Source organism: Sciurus carolinensis, chromosome 11 (assembly GCF_902686445.1).
Source record: "Sciurus carolinensis chromosome 11, mSciCar1.2, whole genome shotgun sequence".
Taxonomy (NCBI): domain Eukaryota; kingdom Metazoa; phylum Chordata; class Mammalia; order Rodentia; family Sciuridae; genus Sciurus; species Sciurus carolinensis.
The window spans coordinates 111,747,408-111,762,187 of NC_062223.1; the positions used below are offsets into that span (position 1 = coordinate 111,747,408).

At 35.7% G+C, this 14,780-nt stretch overlaps 1 protein-coding gene across 4 annotated transcripts in view; it reads left to right on the forward strand.

The window, feature by feature from the left end:
- Dixdc1 (DIX domain containing 1) overlaps positions 1-14,225 on the forward strand; it is an 83,100-nt gene extending 68,875 nt beyond the window's left edge. For 3 of the 4 annotated variants that reach the window (XM_047516108.1, XM_047516107.1, XM_047516109.1), the window contains 3 exons: positions 8,012-8,117; positions 9,215-9,323; positions 10,585-14,225. In XM_047516108.1, the coding sequence (XP_047372064.1) occupies positions 8,012-8,117; positions 9,215-9,323; positions 10,585-10,665 (296 nt within the window). In that variant the 3' untranslated portion in view covers positions 10,666-14,225. The remainder of the gene's footprint in view (positions 1-8,011; positions 8,118-9,214; positions 9,324-10,584) is intronic. The other variant, XM_047516110.1, reaches the window with a different exon arrangement.
- The last annotated feature ends 555 nt before the right edge of the window (positions 14,226-14,780 follow it).

The following is a 14,780-nucleotide window of genomic DNA, read 5'->3' on the forward strand; positions in this document are numbered from 1 at the left end:
CCTACCACAGGGGTAGGAACTGAAAAACCCTGATGGGCTGACTCAGCACCACAGAGAATCCCTTCTCACCTCCCTTAACCAGATGAGCAAGCACTGTGTAAAAAGCAACAGCAATCTACCACTGAGTGAGGGGCACAAGCATAGAGAAACTGAGTCTGACTGAGGCAAAGTGTGCCTAAGGACAGGTCAGGAACATTGAGGGAGATCCCTCTAGAAAACAAGTGTCTCCTAAACATAACTCTAGAGGAACTTGAAGATGATGATGCACTGAGGTAATCTTAACAACAAAAGTCCCAATCCCAGTTCAACTCATGTCTAAATTTTTATTAAAAATTTTAATAAAAAAGAAAAAGTCACTGTCAAGAGTCAAAGCAATCAACAGAACCGAACTCAGATATGACAAGGTTGTTGTAACTATCAGACAAGGAATTTAAAATAACTATGATTGTTATGATAAATTCTCTAATAGAAATGTTAATATTTGTGTACAGATGAGGAATTTTAGCACTGAGATGGGAATTTTAAGAAGGAATCACATAGATATGTTAAAAATAAAAGTAAAAGATGAAGGCTGTTGTCAGCAGGCTCATAAGTAAACTCAACACATCTCAGTGAAGAATCAGCACACTTGCAGTCAGGATAATAGGAATTACCCGGTCTTCAACACAAAGAGAAAAAGTGTAGGGAAAGGGAAACAAACAAAACTAGAGCATCAATACTTGTAGGGAGACAATGTCAAATGGACTAAAACATGTATAACTGGAATCCCTGAATAAGAGTGAGAACAGGGCAGAAGAAATATTTGAAGAACTAATGGCCAAATTAAAAAAAAATAAGAGAAGATATCAAACTACAGATGCAAGAAGCTCAGAACCTAGAGAAGGATGAATAATAGCAACAAAATATTCAAGTTACTGACAAATATATGGAGAGAATCGTGAATGTTGAAAAGGGAAAACATTTCATATACAAGAACGAAGATTCGAATATCAATATAATTCTCTTCTGAAATGATGAAAGCCATAAGTGGAGGGGTCACCTTTAAAATACTGAAAGCCAAAAAAAAAAAAAAAAAATGTAAACCGAGAATTGTTTACTAGAGAACATGTGTCTTTTTAGACAAAAACTTGGAAAAATTATCATAAGCAGACTTGCACTATAAGAAATGTTAAATTCCTTAGAAGGAATTTGATACTAGAAGTAAACTGGAATCTATACAAAGAAATGTTTAAAATGAAGATTAAATATAAACAAATCTGATTTTTAATTATCTAAAAGATAAACTGTTTAAAGCAAAAATAGTATTGCTGTGTTGTGGATTTATGCCATATGTAAAAGTGACAGGTATGACGATAGCACAAAATTTGGGAGGTGGGATTTGTAAGTTTCTTAGACTATGGGGAAGATCTGTACTGTTGTCATTTGAAAATTGGGGCTGTGGCTATAACCCATTGGTAGAGTGCATGCTTAGTATATTCAAGACTCAGTGTTCAATCCTAAGCACCAAAACAAACTAAAATAAACAAAAACAGACTGTGACTAATTAAAAATGTACATTGTAAGTCCAGGAGCAACCATGAATTTTTTCATATTAAATAAATAGTTTATAGTAGAGATAAAAAAGAGATCATAAACATATTCAGTCTAGTATCAAAAATAAGAGAATGTGTGAAATACCTCATTGTTAAAAATATTGCTTAGAAATTGAGCTGATATATCAAAATTGAAAATCTAAAACACTGGTATTTGAAGACAATATGGGAAAGCATGTAAAAATCTCAGTCCAAAGGAGGCAAGGAGAGCCAGGTGCAGTGGTACTTACCTGTAATCCCCACAACTTTGGAGGCTGAGGCAGAAGGATCACAAGTTCAAGGCCCTAAGCAATTTAACAAAACTCTGCTTCAAAATAAAAAGTAAAAAGGACTGGGAATGTGGCTTAGTGATTAAGTGCCTCTGAGTTTAATCTCTAGTACAAAACAAACAAAAAAAACCAGAAAACAAAGAGATAAACAAAAAAAAAAGGAGACAAGGAGAAAAAGAAGATAAAAGAAATGGAACCAAAAACCATATAAATATAATACAACTAGGAAGAAGATAATTTTTAAAAAATCAGTTTTTTATTATATAGCTCTTTATCACTTAAAAATTATTTCTACCAGCATAATATTATTTAGAAGGCTATGTGATTTGTAGGAAAAATATAATTTTGGAGTTAAAAAAAGTTTTATTTTAACTCTGGTGTGCCCCTTAGGAACTCTGGGACTCTAGGAGCTGGACGCTTTATTCCTTTAAGCTGTGTTCCTCATTGGTAGATGTGGATGATAATACCCATTTACTGTTATTCATAGAGTTGCTGGTCTGAAAACTACTGACAATGGTTGGAATACACTGACCATGAAACTATTATCATTGTATTTAGTGGAAAATGGTTGATTTTAATCCAAACATATGATTATGTTAAATATGAGTGATCTAATCTTATCAATTAAAAAGTTAATGTTTCACTGGGTACAGTGGTGCATATATGTAATTCCAGCAGCTCAGGAGGCTGAGGCAAGAGGATTCCAAGTCTGAGGCCAGCTTCAGCAACTTGGTGAGGCCGTAAGCAATTTAGCAAGACTCTCTCTCAAAAAAATAAGATAAAAAGGGCTGGGGATGAGGCTCAGTGATTAAGCACCTGAGGGTTCAATCCCTGGTACCAAAAAAAAAAAAAAAAATCAGATAAAGTGCACTTCAAAACAAGGACTATTTCCAGATATAAAGAAAGATACTACATAATGAAAAAGAGGTTACTTCACTAAGAAGAAAACAACAATCCTAAATATGTACATAATAATAGTTTCAAAATACATGATGCACAAATTGATTGAAAGGAGAAGTAAATAAATCCACAGCTAAAATTGGAGACTTTAATCAATAGAATTGCAGTAATCAATAGAATTAGTAGACAGTATATCAATTATCAATCAACTCTTTGTGACTGATATTTAGAAAACGTGCCACCTGATGATGGTAGAATACATATTCTTTTCAAGTACATTTGGAATATTCACCAAGATAGTAATCTGGCCATAAAACAAAACTTGAATTCAAATCATACTGAGTGTGTTTTCTGATCATTGTGGATTTAAACTAGACATCAGTAATAGAAAAATACCTTGAAAATCCACAAATATTTAGAAATTGAAAACACATTTCTAAATATCTTTTGGATCAAAGAGGAATTCATGAAGGAAATGCAAACTATTTGGAATTTAGTAGAAAATGAAATGAATACACAGTATGTCAGAATCTGTGGGATGCAACAAAAGCAGTTCTTAGAAGGAAAGTCATAGCATTAAGTACATACACGGTAAGGAGGAACAGTAATCAATGATGTCACTGATCTAAACTTCCACCTTGAGAAACATGAGAAAAAGGGCAAACTAAATCCAAAGCGAGCAGAAGAAAGTAATAAATATTAGAATGGAAATCAATGACTTTGAAAACAAAATCAGAAAAAAAAATCAATCAAACCAAAAATTGGTTCCTTAAAAGGTTTAATAAAATCAATAAACCTGTAGCCAGACTGACCCCCAAAGAGGTCACAGTTTCTCATTATTAGGACTAAAATAGAACATCATAATAGCTCCTTTAGACATTAAAAAGAATAAGGGAATATTAAAGCCAGGCACAGTGGCACTTGCCTATTATCCCTGCAATTCAGGAGGCTGAAGTAGGAGGATTGCAAGTTTGAAGCCAGCCTCAGCAACTTAGTGAGGCCAGAAGCAACTTAGCGAGACTCTGTCTCAAAATTAAAAAATAAAAAAGGCTGGGGATGTAGTTCAGGGCTGAAGCAGCCCTGGGTTCAATACCTGGTTAAAAAAAAAAAAAGAATATTAAAAACAACTTTATGGATTGGATGGACTGGGGATGTAGTGCAGTAATAAGAGTGCATTCATGAAGTCCTAGGTTCAGTCCCCTGTACTTCAGTAAACAAAACAAAAACTTCATGTTTATAAATCTGACAACTTGACAAAATGGATAAATTTCTTGGAAGATACAAACTGAAAAGAAGAAATGTGTAAACTGAATAGTTTTATAGTAAATAAGATTGAATTTATAATTTAAAATCAAATCAGGATTTTGGGATTTCTGTTTTTTTCTTAAATTTTGTAGTTGCAGATGGACAGCATGTCTTTATTTTATTTTATTTTTTGTTTATGTGGTGCTAAGGATTGAACCCAGTGCCTCACACATGCTAGGCAAGCACTCTGTCACTAAGCTACAGCCCAGCCCCTGGATTTTGAGATTTCAAAATTTGAAATTCTCCATCAGGACCAGATGGAAGTATGGAAGGAAGAAATGCCAACTGTACACAAATTCTTCCAGAGAATAGAAGAGATCACTTCCCAACACATTTTATTTCACCCTGATACCAAAATCAGTGTCACTAATGAACACAGATGTATAAAAGAAAAACAGAAATTGGAAAGTTAAAAAACTTGTCTGTAGATGACGTGATTGTCTATATAGAAGATACCAGTGAACCTTCAGTAAAGCTATGTGACTAAGGGTAAGTTTAGTAAGGTTGCAGGACATAAGGTTAATATAAAACAGTTGCACTTATTCTATATAATAGCAATGAATATTTGGAAATAGAAAAAAAATTATAAAGGAACCATTTATGGTGGCACCGAAAATACCATGAAATAGGCATAAGCCATATAAAATCGTGCAGCAGAAGTGTGCTGAGAACTGTAAGACACTGATAAAATAAATGAAAGATATAAACCTATGGACTGAGGAACTGTGTTTATGGATTGGAATACTCAACATTAACATGGCATTTCTTTGCCAGATTATCTGGAGTCAATACAATTTCAATGACAATCCTACAAGAGTTTTTTTTTTTTTAGATAAAATAAGCTGATTCCAAAATTCATATAGAGCAATATGAAGACTAGATTTAACTCCCTTCCCAAATATTGGAAAAGATGAAAAAAGTAGTTGGAGTCCACACTGATATAAAAATTAACTATAAAGTAAGGTAATCAAGACAGTGTAGTTTGGTGAATGTATGGACACATAATGAGTGTGTGAGGAACAGAACCGAGCTCAAAATAGACTCACATTATTTGAGCAGTTGAGTTTTTCAACAATGATGCAAATGAAGGCAAATCAATGGCAAAAAGATAGGCTTTCCAAAACTAATGCTAGAACAATTAAAGACCCATACTTTTAAAAAAGTGAGTTTTAAAATTTAAATTAAAAAGAAGTGAGTTTTGACTTATACCTCATACTGTATACAGGAGTGAACTCTAAACGGATCATGGACTTAAAAGTGAAATGTCATTCTTTTTCACTAGTCACTACTTTCACTAGTGTCACTGATGATCGATTTACCAAACCAATCTTTCTCTGCTAGATCTCTGTGGAATTTGACATCATGACTACTCTTTTTAAAATGCTCCTCAAATGTGTATATAACATTTGTCTTACATAGGGCTGCATAACAAAAATTTCAAACATGGGTGTCTTAAACAATAGAAATTTATTTTCCTTACAGGTGAGGGCGCTTTTCCTAGCTTGCAGAAGGTTGCCTTCTCTCTGTTCTGTTGGATCAGGACTCTACACTTATGGCCTCTTTTAGGACCTCTTTAAAGGCCCTATCTCCAGTATGATACATGAAGGGTTAGAGCTTCAACATAGGAATTTGGATTTGGGGACCCATGGCAACTAGCTTCATGTCTATTTTATTATATGGAAACTGTTTCTGTCTCACTCTACTAGATTTTGAGATCCTTCAATGTGGGGAATTTTGCTAATTTCTTTGTGCATCTTGAATACTTCATACACAATAAATACTTAATAAACATTTTAAATGAATAATTAGGATAAGTAATTCACTTCTGTTCTCATATCATAGGTAATGGTATCACTATGTATCTGTCTTCCCAGGCTATAAATCTTTTTAAAAAAAATTTAGTTGTAGATGGACAAAGTACCTTTATTTAATTTATTTATTTTTATGTGGTGCTGAGGATCGAACCCATGCTAGGCAAATGCTTTACCACTGAGCTACATACAACCCCAGCCCCAGACTATAAATCTTAAGTCATTTTTTACTTTTCCCTTTAATTCTCTAGTATCAAGACTTTTACTTTCTAAAGGTTTTTCAAATCCATTCCTTCTCTGGCTCCAGGGCTACATCTTAACCTTTCCTCATCTTTCATTTTGTTTCAACTCTTTCTTAATGGAGCTTCTGGCTTCCAGTGTTTATCACATTCAATTCATACTTTGTTGCTAGATTAATCTTTCTAAAGTGTAATCTAATCTATAATTTCCTTTTAGTATCTTCTCATAGCGTTAAGACTTACATATTTTTTTTTGTTGTTTTCTGGTACTGGGGATTGAAACCAGAGGCACTTTACCACTGAGCTATAGCCACAGCTCTTTTTATTTTGAGACGGTCTCACTAAGTTGCTTTAGGGCCTAGTTTGGTTGCTGAGGCTGACCTCAAATTTGTGATCCTCCCGCCTCAGCCTCCAGAATCACTGGGATTATAGGTGTGTGCCATTGCACTCAGCAGGACCTACATTTTAAAGTCTTAGCCTGTCAGAGGCCTCTGACTGGCTCTGCCTACCCACTACTTCTCAGTGTCTTCTTTAAATACATGTTCGTCTTTTCCAATTTTGGGAAAATGTTGGAGTGCCCTTTGCAGTTTGTCAATCTTGATTTTTTTTTTTTTTTCTTGTGGTGCTGGGGATTGAACCTGGGGCTTCATACATGCAAGTGCACTACCATTGAACTGTACCCCCAATTTTTAAATTTTTATTTTGAGACAAGATCTTGTCAAGTTGCACAGGCTGACTTCCAACTTGCAGTACTCTTGCCCTAGTCTTTCAAGGTGCTGCAATTTCAGGCATGTGCCTAGTTGTAGTTGATTTTTATATTCTCACAATCTTAACACATATTAGGTACTCAATTAATGTTTAGTGAATGAATGAATCAGTTATATGATTTCATACCAAAAGTGAATATATATTCAACAACTACCATGTGCCGGGTACAATGTGCTAGGTGCTGGAAAATCATGGCATGTATTTATGATAATAGGTATTCTTCGAAGAAGAACTCTCCCTCATACTCTTATTTTAAACCCCCTCCCAGAATTGTGGCTGCCAGTTTGATGGATGTTAACATCTTGAGGAAGTTAAGAAGTTGTGTGTATGTGTATATGAAATTAAAGGAGAGATTTTAATAAAAGTTTAATTATTGGTTTTTGGTCCTTAGATGATAAAAGTTTTGATGGGTCTTTTCTCCTAGTCTTTTAAAGTCACAATTATAAGTCTCATTTTTAAATTGTACCTTTTCTGAAGTACTTTTTTAAAGGATAGAGACAAGTTAGGGACCTGAGTGAAAGCCCACAGGATCATCACATATAGATTATAGCTAAGGGTTAAGGTAGATCTTGTACTTTTAAAACTAGAATCATAGACCCTTTGGAATCTGAGTTTCTAAGCTTCCTTTACCTCTGGTTCTTGTTCCTGTTGTGTGTGTGTATGTGTGTGCGTGTGTGTGTGTGCCTGTGTGTGTGAAGAGTATTCACAGAGTATAATCACATGAGTATTCCCTACTACTAGCATCCAAAATCCAACTGTAGCAGAATTTGCAGAACCTGCTCTGTATATCTGCTCTGCCTCAGTTGAAATCTTGCTGGGCTACTCTGTCTGCTTTTGATCTTTAGTAACAATGCCTGTCAGGTCAGATGCTGTCCCCCTGCTAAAAATACCTGGAATGGGTGAGAAATGATGGTCCTTGTGATAAAGTCCATGCCCACAGCACCTCTTTTCCTCATGATTCTAGTGGTGACTTTCTGTGGATCATGTCCTATGGACATGGCATTTGGCAAGACTGTGAGAGCTTTGCCGTGACCTCAGGCAGCCTCATTCTCCTGAGACATTTTTATAAGTGTGAAGGGTGTTATGGAGCAAATCAAATGTCCTAACCACAGTCTCTTTGATTGCAGAATTGCCTCACTCACAGAGTTCTCCAACTGTGAGCAGCGCCTGCACAAAAGTGCTCTATTTCACTGACCGGTCACTCACACCCTTCATGGTCAATATACCAAAGAGGTGAGATGCTGGGATCTTTTTTTTTTTTTTTTTAACAAAAAAGAAAAAGAAAGGTTTTTGAACAGCTGAAAGGTTTTTGAAAAGCAGTATGTGTATGGAAGAGCCCAGGAGATAGAGAATCTCGTTCCAACTTTGTCACTAACCAGTGGCATTATGAAAGACAAATCATGATCTAGTGCTAGGCACAGGAGTAATAACAGTACTTCCGATCCTGGTAATGATGCAAATATGCTGCAGGTTTGGAAATACCTTTTTTTAAGTATTCAGAATTGGTCTGCTGATAGACAGGGACTGCGTCTGGCTTTTACTTACTGATCTTTGTTACTACTTAATGAGTGCAACTAATCCACACTGAGATTTATATTGAAAACTTTCCAGAAATTCAGTTAATATACTTCCTCCTATGGTTTCAAAATAAAGATTTTAAAACTCTGGAACCAAGTACTGAGAAGTTATGGGATTTTTTTTTCCCTCCCAGAGAATCTACTTATTTGGTGTGGATTAAAAGACAGCTTTCTGAAGCTAGACAGATAAAGATGATGATACCTGATTTAATTCTACCAGCCTAGAGAACTGGAATATTGTATCAAAGAAGGAAATCAAGAGAGCTTAGGCATATTTGTAGTTATTTCGCAAATTTGATTTCAGAGACCTTATGTCTTATTTCCAGAGAAAAATAAAAAAGTGGTGTGGTGGTGGGAGGGGTGGGGGGGAAGGAAAAAAAATAACAGAATGAATCAAACAACATTACCCTATGTAAATTTATGATTACACAAATGGTATGCCTTGACTCCATGTACAGAGAAACAACATGTATCCCATTTGTTTACAATAAAAAAAAAAGTGGTGTGGCTACTGCTGAAGCAATAAATCTATTTTAAATTCTCAGCTCACTGGATTTATAATGCTGTTTTCATGTCCTAGTTGTGACTGGTTCCCCAACCTCTGCTATTTTAGAGTTATCTTGGTTACCAGGGGCAGTGACCTAATAAGGACATGCTCTTTGTGCCTGTTGACTTTGGCAGGGGCCTGGGTTTAAAGCTAACACTTTATCTTTCCATCCTATTGATTGTGTTGGTGCCCTCCTTTTCTTGCAGGTTAGGGGAGGTGACTTTGAAGGATTTTAAAGCAGCTATTGATAGGGAAGGGAATCATCGGTATCACTTCAAAGCATTGGATCCTGAGTTTGGCACTGTCAAAGAGGAGGTACAAAATCCTTGGGGAATCTGGGTGGTATTACTGGTCATACTAGTACCCCAAAGCCTTCTGTTTAAGGACTAGTACCCATGAGTACCTGAATTCCCTAATGGTCAGAGGAATTTTCTGGCACCTTTGACCTAAGAAGATCATAGAATGGCCAGGATAATTGCTTCTTTAGTTCTAGAATTTGATTATCTTGACTGAGACTTTGGATATAATTTTTATTTTAAAAAGGAAAAGGTTTTATTTTGTTAGGGAAAATAAAAAACCCAAGACAATAAACCCTTTTGTAGCTATAGCCACATCTTAGAATTTTTTCCTACATAGAACAAAATAAACAGGTATGAAAACTCACAACTATTTTATGTGGTGGTAGTTTCTCCTAAAGAGAACAAGGAACTTCTGAATAGCCATCTATGCCGATTTCCAATTCCTTGAGTATTTTTCTACCCTGTGCTTCTCTTTATAATCCACTTCCCAAATATAGCCATTTGTGGGGGGGACAGAATTCTGGGTTCTGCTGTATTATTTATTGCAAGTGCCTTTATTGTGGCTACCAAATGAAAAAACATTGGAAAAACTAATATTTTATAAAGGCTTCCTCACAGAAATGTCTTAATAATCCTGTTTTGTTAGTGGCTTAGGAAATGAATTGAATAAATGAATTAAAAAAAACTGCATCTGAGAGACTGATCTTCTTTCCAACCCTTTTTTTACAATGCCCAATACAAAATTTTTCCTTTTCTCATTTAAAAAATGTGTCCAATGCTGCTTTCTTCTAAGAAGCCCAACACAGTTTGTGATTCATAATTTATTCTTATAAATCTCTGAACAAAGCAGCATTAGGGACTTTTTTTTTTTTTACCATTTCGTAAATATGGAACTAAGAAAAAAACATAAAATACCAGTTGCAACTTCAGGGACAAAACCAAAGAGAAATAGACACTCAGGCTTTCTTTTACATTTTTTTTCTTTTGCAATACTGGGGATTGAACCCAGGGGTGTTCTACCACTGAGGTACATTTCCAGTTCTTTTTACTTTTTGAAACAGGATCTCACAAAGATGCTGAGGCTGGCGTTGGTTTTGCAATTCTCCTGCCTCAGTCTCCCAAGCCTCTAAGATTATAGGTGTGTTCCACTACTCTCAGCATTTCTTCTACACTTTCTTATCCCTAATGTTTTGAGTTCTTTTTAGCAGCAGCAGTTGGTTAGTGAAACTCCCTACCATACTCTGTTTTTTTCACTGTGCCTTTTTTTGTTCACCTAGGTTTTTCATGATGATGATGCCATTCCTGGATGGGAAGGGAAAATTGTAGCCTGGGTGGAAGAAGACCATGGAGAGAATTAATGCTGAGTATTGGAAACTGGTCACTCCCTGGCTGCTTCACTCAGGAAAGGGGACTTAAACCAGAGTACACTAAGAAGTTTCCAATTTGTGCTGCCAAAACAGAAGCTTCTCCAAGTGTGATGGTTATCCGCTAGACCTGTTTCTGTGCCTGGCATGTCTGGTACTTAAAATCCCTGTCCATATGTGGACCATGGGTTCATCTGCAGTTCCTTGTCCGTGGGAACAGTGATTTGTTTCACTCTGAGGATAACAAACCGAAGGCCTTAACCAATGGGGATGGATGATCCCGCTCCTGCAGGGGCATGGCTGCTATTATCCGGAACCTAGGAATTGGATGCATTACTCCTGTGTGTTACAGTATTAATTTATTTGGCCTCAATGGTTGCAGCAATCAGAGTCCCAGCATTTGTACTCACAGACAAGGCAAAGGTACCAACTTTTCTGCTTCTTTGCAGATACTGCAAACCAAGAATAACTCATGAGGTGGTACCAAAGATGAAAGCCCACTCTTCAATAATTGTTTGAACTGGACATGGATGGTGCTGAATTTTTGATTGGATGGGAAAAGGGCTGCCCGTATTGTGCTATTTCATTCTAAAACCATAATTAAGGCCTTGGGCTGCCTCTTATCTGGTCCTGCAGCTTGTCGTTTAGCTCACATAGGGCATATTTCATGTACTGCTAGTTTTCTCTGGGGACTCTTTAACTTTAGAGCCATTTATTTTTCTTCCAACAGATGAACTTTGTGTTTTGAAAGGAATAAGGAGTGAAAGGCTCCTTAAAAATCCAGGCGGGTATGGAAAGGTGCTGCTACCCATATCTTTTTGACTTTGTCTCATAACTTTCTTTAACTCATGGCATCTCCTTTGCAGTTAAAGAGGAGACAGACCATTAATTTCAGTGTTTCTTTGTGATTTATGAGTACTGAGCATGAACTGGTCTGCCCCTCATTTCAAGGCTGGAGTTATTTTCTATTATATATTTAGTCTAGGCTGATCCTCTAGGGCACAGTAGAAACCATGGGGCATGGAGCATGAGTTGTGAATGGGAGGGTTGATTCGAGGTGAAGAAACCTAGAATCATTTCTCATATGCAACACTGTCAAGTGTAGAAGCTACAAGTGTTCAGTTTTCAGTGTTTATTTAACATTCACCCAGTACCATCAACCAATCAGCCACCATATACATACATACATATACATACATGTGTGTGTATATATATAATATATATATATATAATACATATATATATATATATATATATGAATATAAAATCTCCAAAAGCAGTCTGTGACCACCAATGTACACTGCCAAACAGAAGAGTAGGACAGATCAGTTCTGGATTCTTGATCTGTGTCCAGTTCATTTCCCCTTTTCAGCCATTTGAACAGACTACTCTTGGAACTCTTGAGGTAACATCTTGTTTTATACAGATGTGTCTTTTAAAAATAGTTCATGTTTGGTGAATTCTTTTGTACTCATTTGCTTTTTGTCTGAGAACCATGTCTATTTTTATAACTCAAGTGTGAGTTCTATATACTCTCACATTCTGTATACTGTGTCCCATTTTCTAGAGAACCCAGTAGCTTTTATACAGTCTCTTCTTACCACTTCTGTGGTTTCAGAACAAGCTTATTTTATTATAATTATACTAATTACCACTAATTCCCGTCCGATTCTACTTGCTATTGTAGTTATGGAGGTAGTTCTATGTAATCCAGTTTATTACTCTTCTAGCAGACAGTTTTCAAAAGGCATCCGATGTCTTTGTGTAAGTTTACCTGGTCTTCTATTGAAGAATGATTTTTCATCAGAAATAACTGGGAAAGTTTGGGAAAGCCAGCCATAGCAGTAATAATTCATTATGAAAGCAAACAGAAGAAAACAGTATATTTTGTTTTTTTTCCTCCCCTAAGAAGTCTGGAAAAGTTCTCATACCAGTTTCTCTGTTGCATGAATTTTAGTGTTTTGCTCTATGACAGCATGAGGGTTATCAGGCCAAAATTTTGTTACTGTATTTCCAGTAAATTTATCTTGAATGTCTGTCTCTTAAATCAGTTTTTACTTATTAGTTTTCTTTCAGTGAACAGTCTTACCATTATGTGGAGTTTAACTTTTCAGAAAAATTAAATCAGAAAAATTTCAGTCCTCTACCTTGTGTTTTATCTCTTCTTTGAAAAGGAGCTACATGGCCTTCATCCCTCCATAAAAAGTGGAAGTTGAATTCAGGGGAGAAAACTTCTCCTGCTTTAGCTCATGTACCATGGATAATGACTAAGCATCCCCACTGGAGGACTTCATTTTAAAAACTGTGTGAATTGTGTTGGTGATCCTCATTCAGGTTTCTAAAGTGAGAGGCCTCTGAGCAGGAATAGGCATTGTTTCATTGTTTTAATAGACTTTTATTTGGCGGTGCTCTAGGAGGCCTTGACTTATTGTGTTGTCCTCTAGTGCTGTTGGGATAGGCCATTCTGCCACTGCTGAAGTTCTCTTTTCTTGAGAAAAACTAAAGAACTAGAATGTTTAGAGTTTATAAAATAATTTCTAAACCATGTTAGGTTAAAAACAGATGACCTCATAAAAACTAGTTGAGCGCAATTCCTTAAAAAGTCATTTAAAAATTGAAGACTATTCTCTTCTTAATTCCCTAAATTAGCTGGGATTGGAACATTTCACAATTTGTACCTTAAGAATTTATTTTAAATACACTTCGTAATAGCAATCCTACTTACACATTTTTCAGCTCTTTTTGACCTGAATGGTCATAAGGGAAAATATCTTCATGTTCTACATCCTATCTAAGAGGACTATACTTAAAAGCATTTAGGTCATAAGTAAAATTATTTTCATTTTTCCATAAAATAAGCATTATGATTGCACACTCCTTCAATTGTCTGAATTTATGTAAGAGGTATAGCTTGCTTAATATGCATATATATGTAAAATTATATTTTCTTAGAAACATGGATGTTTGCAACCATTGCTGTCAAAGAGATTATTATTGTGTATTCTCCATTTTACAATGTTTTCATGAAAACTATGTTGTACCAGCGGCTTCTGATTATTAATGATAACCAATTTTAACTGCCTGTATGTACCGGATTTATGAATTAAAAAAGACACACACAATGAATAAAATGGAGTTTGCAAACAAAATCCCATTAATCATTTTCATTTATTGGCTGAGAGTAATCCATAAAGCCATTTACATTTAGTGAAGGCCAATTTCCTCAAGTGTTCTCCATGGTAGCATGTTTACTCATCTGGAGAGTGGAGATGAGGATTACTTTATTGCTACAGATAGTTTACTATTGGTATTGCTAATGTAAGCACAAAATAGATTATAATTATCAGAGGATTAACCAATTTTGCTCTTCTTTTGAAATTATATGTAAATATACAAATGCATTTGTTCATTTTTTAAAAATTTGCTTGTCTTTTTTGGAGGTACTGAGAATCAAACCAAGGGCCCCACATATGCTGGGCAAGTGCTTTATCACTGAGCAACATCCTCAGCCCTGTAAATGTGCAAATAAAAGCCTCAGAGTGTAAACTGTGTGACAAAAAGTCTCTAATTCACAAATGCAAACATGAAGACTCAGAAATTAATTTCTTTTTCTTTTTTGGTGCTGGAAATTAAACCCAGGACATTATACATAGTAAGTATGTGCTATTCCACTACGCTACACCCTTCCAGCCAGACATGTGTATTTATTTATCATTTTGCCCTGGCTAGTTTCCAACTGTCGGTGGGCTCAAGTGATCTTCCTCAATCTTATGAGTGGCAGAGACTATAGGTCATGCCCCATGCCCCATGCCCCAGCCAGAAACATGTAGTTAAAGAACTAGGATTCCCAAATCAATTTGAAAGCTACCTACTCAAAACTTAAGTAGGTTTCGTTTAGCACTTCAGTTTAAATGTGAGAAATCTAAACCTTTAGCCTTGAGTTTTTTTATTTGGCTTCTGATTACATATTTTTATTTTTGGTACTTATGATTGAACCCAGGTGTGCTTTGCCATGAACTACATCCCCAATCCTTTTTATATTTTATTTTGAGACAAGGTCTTGGTAAGTTGCTTAGGACCTTGCTAAATTGCCAAGGCTGGCCTCAAAC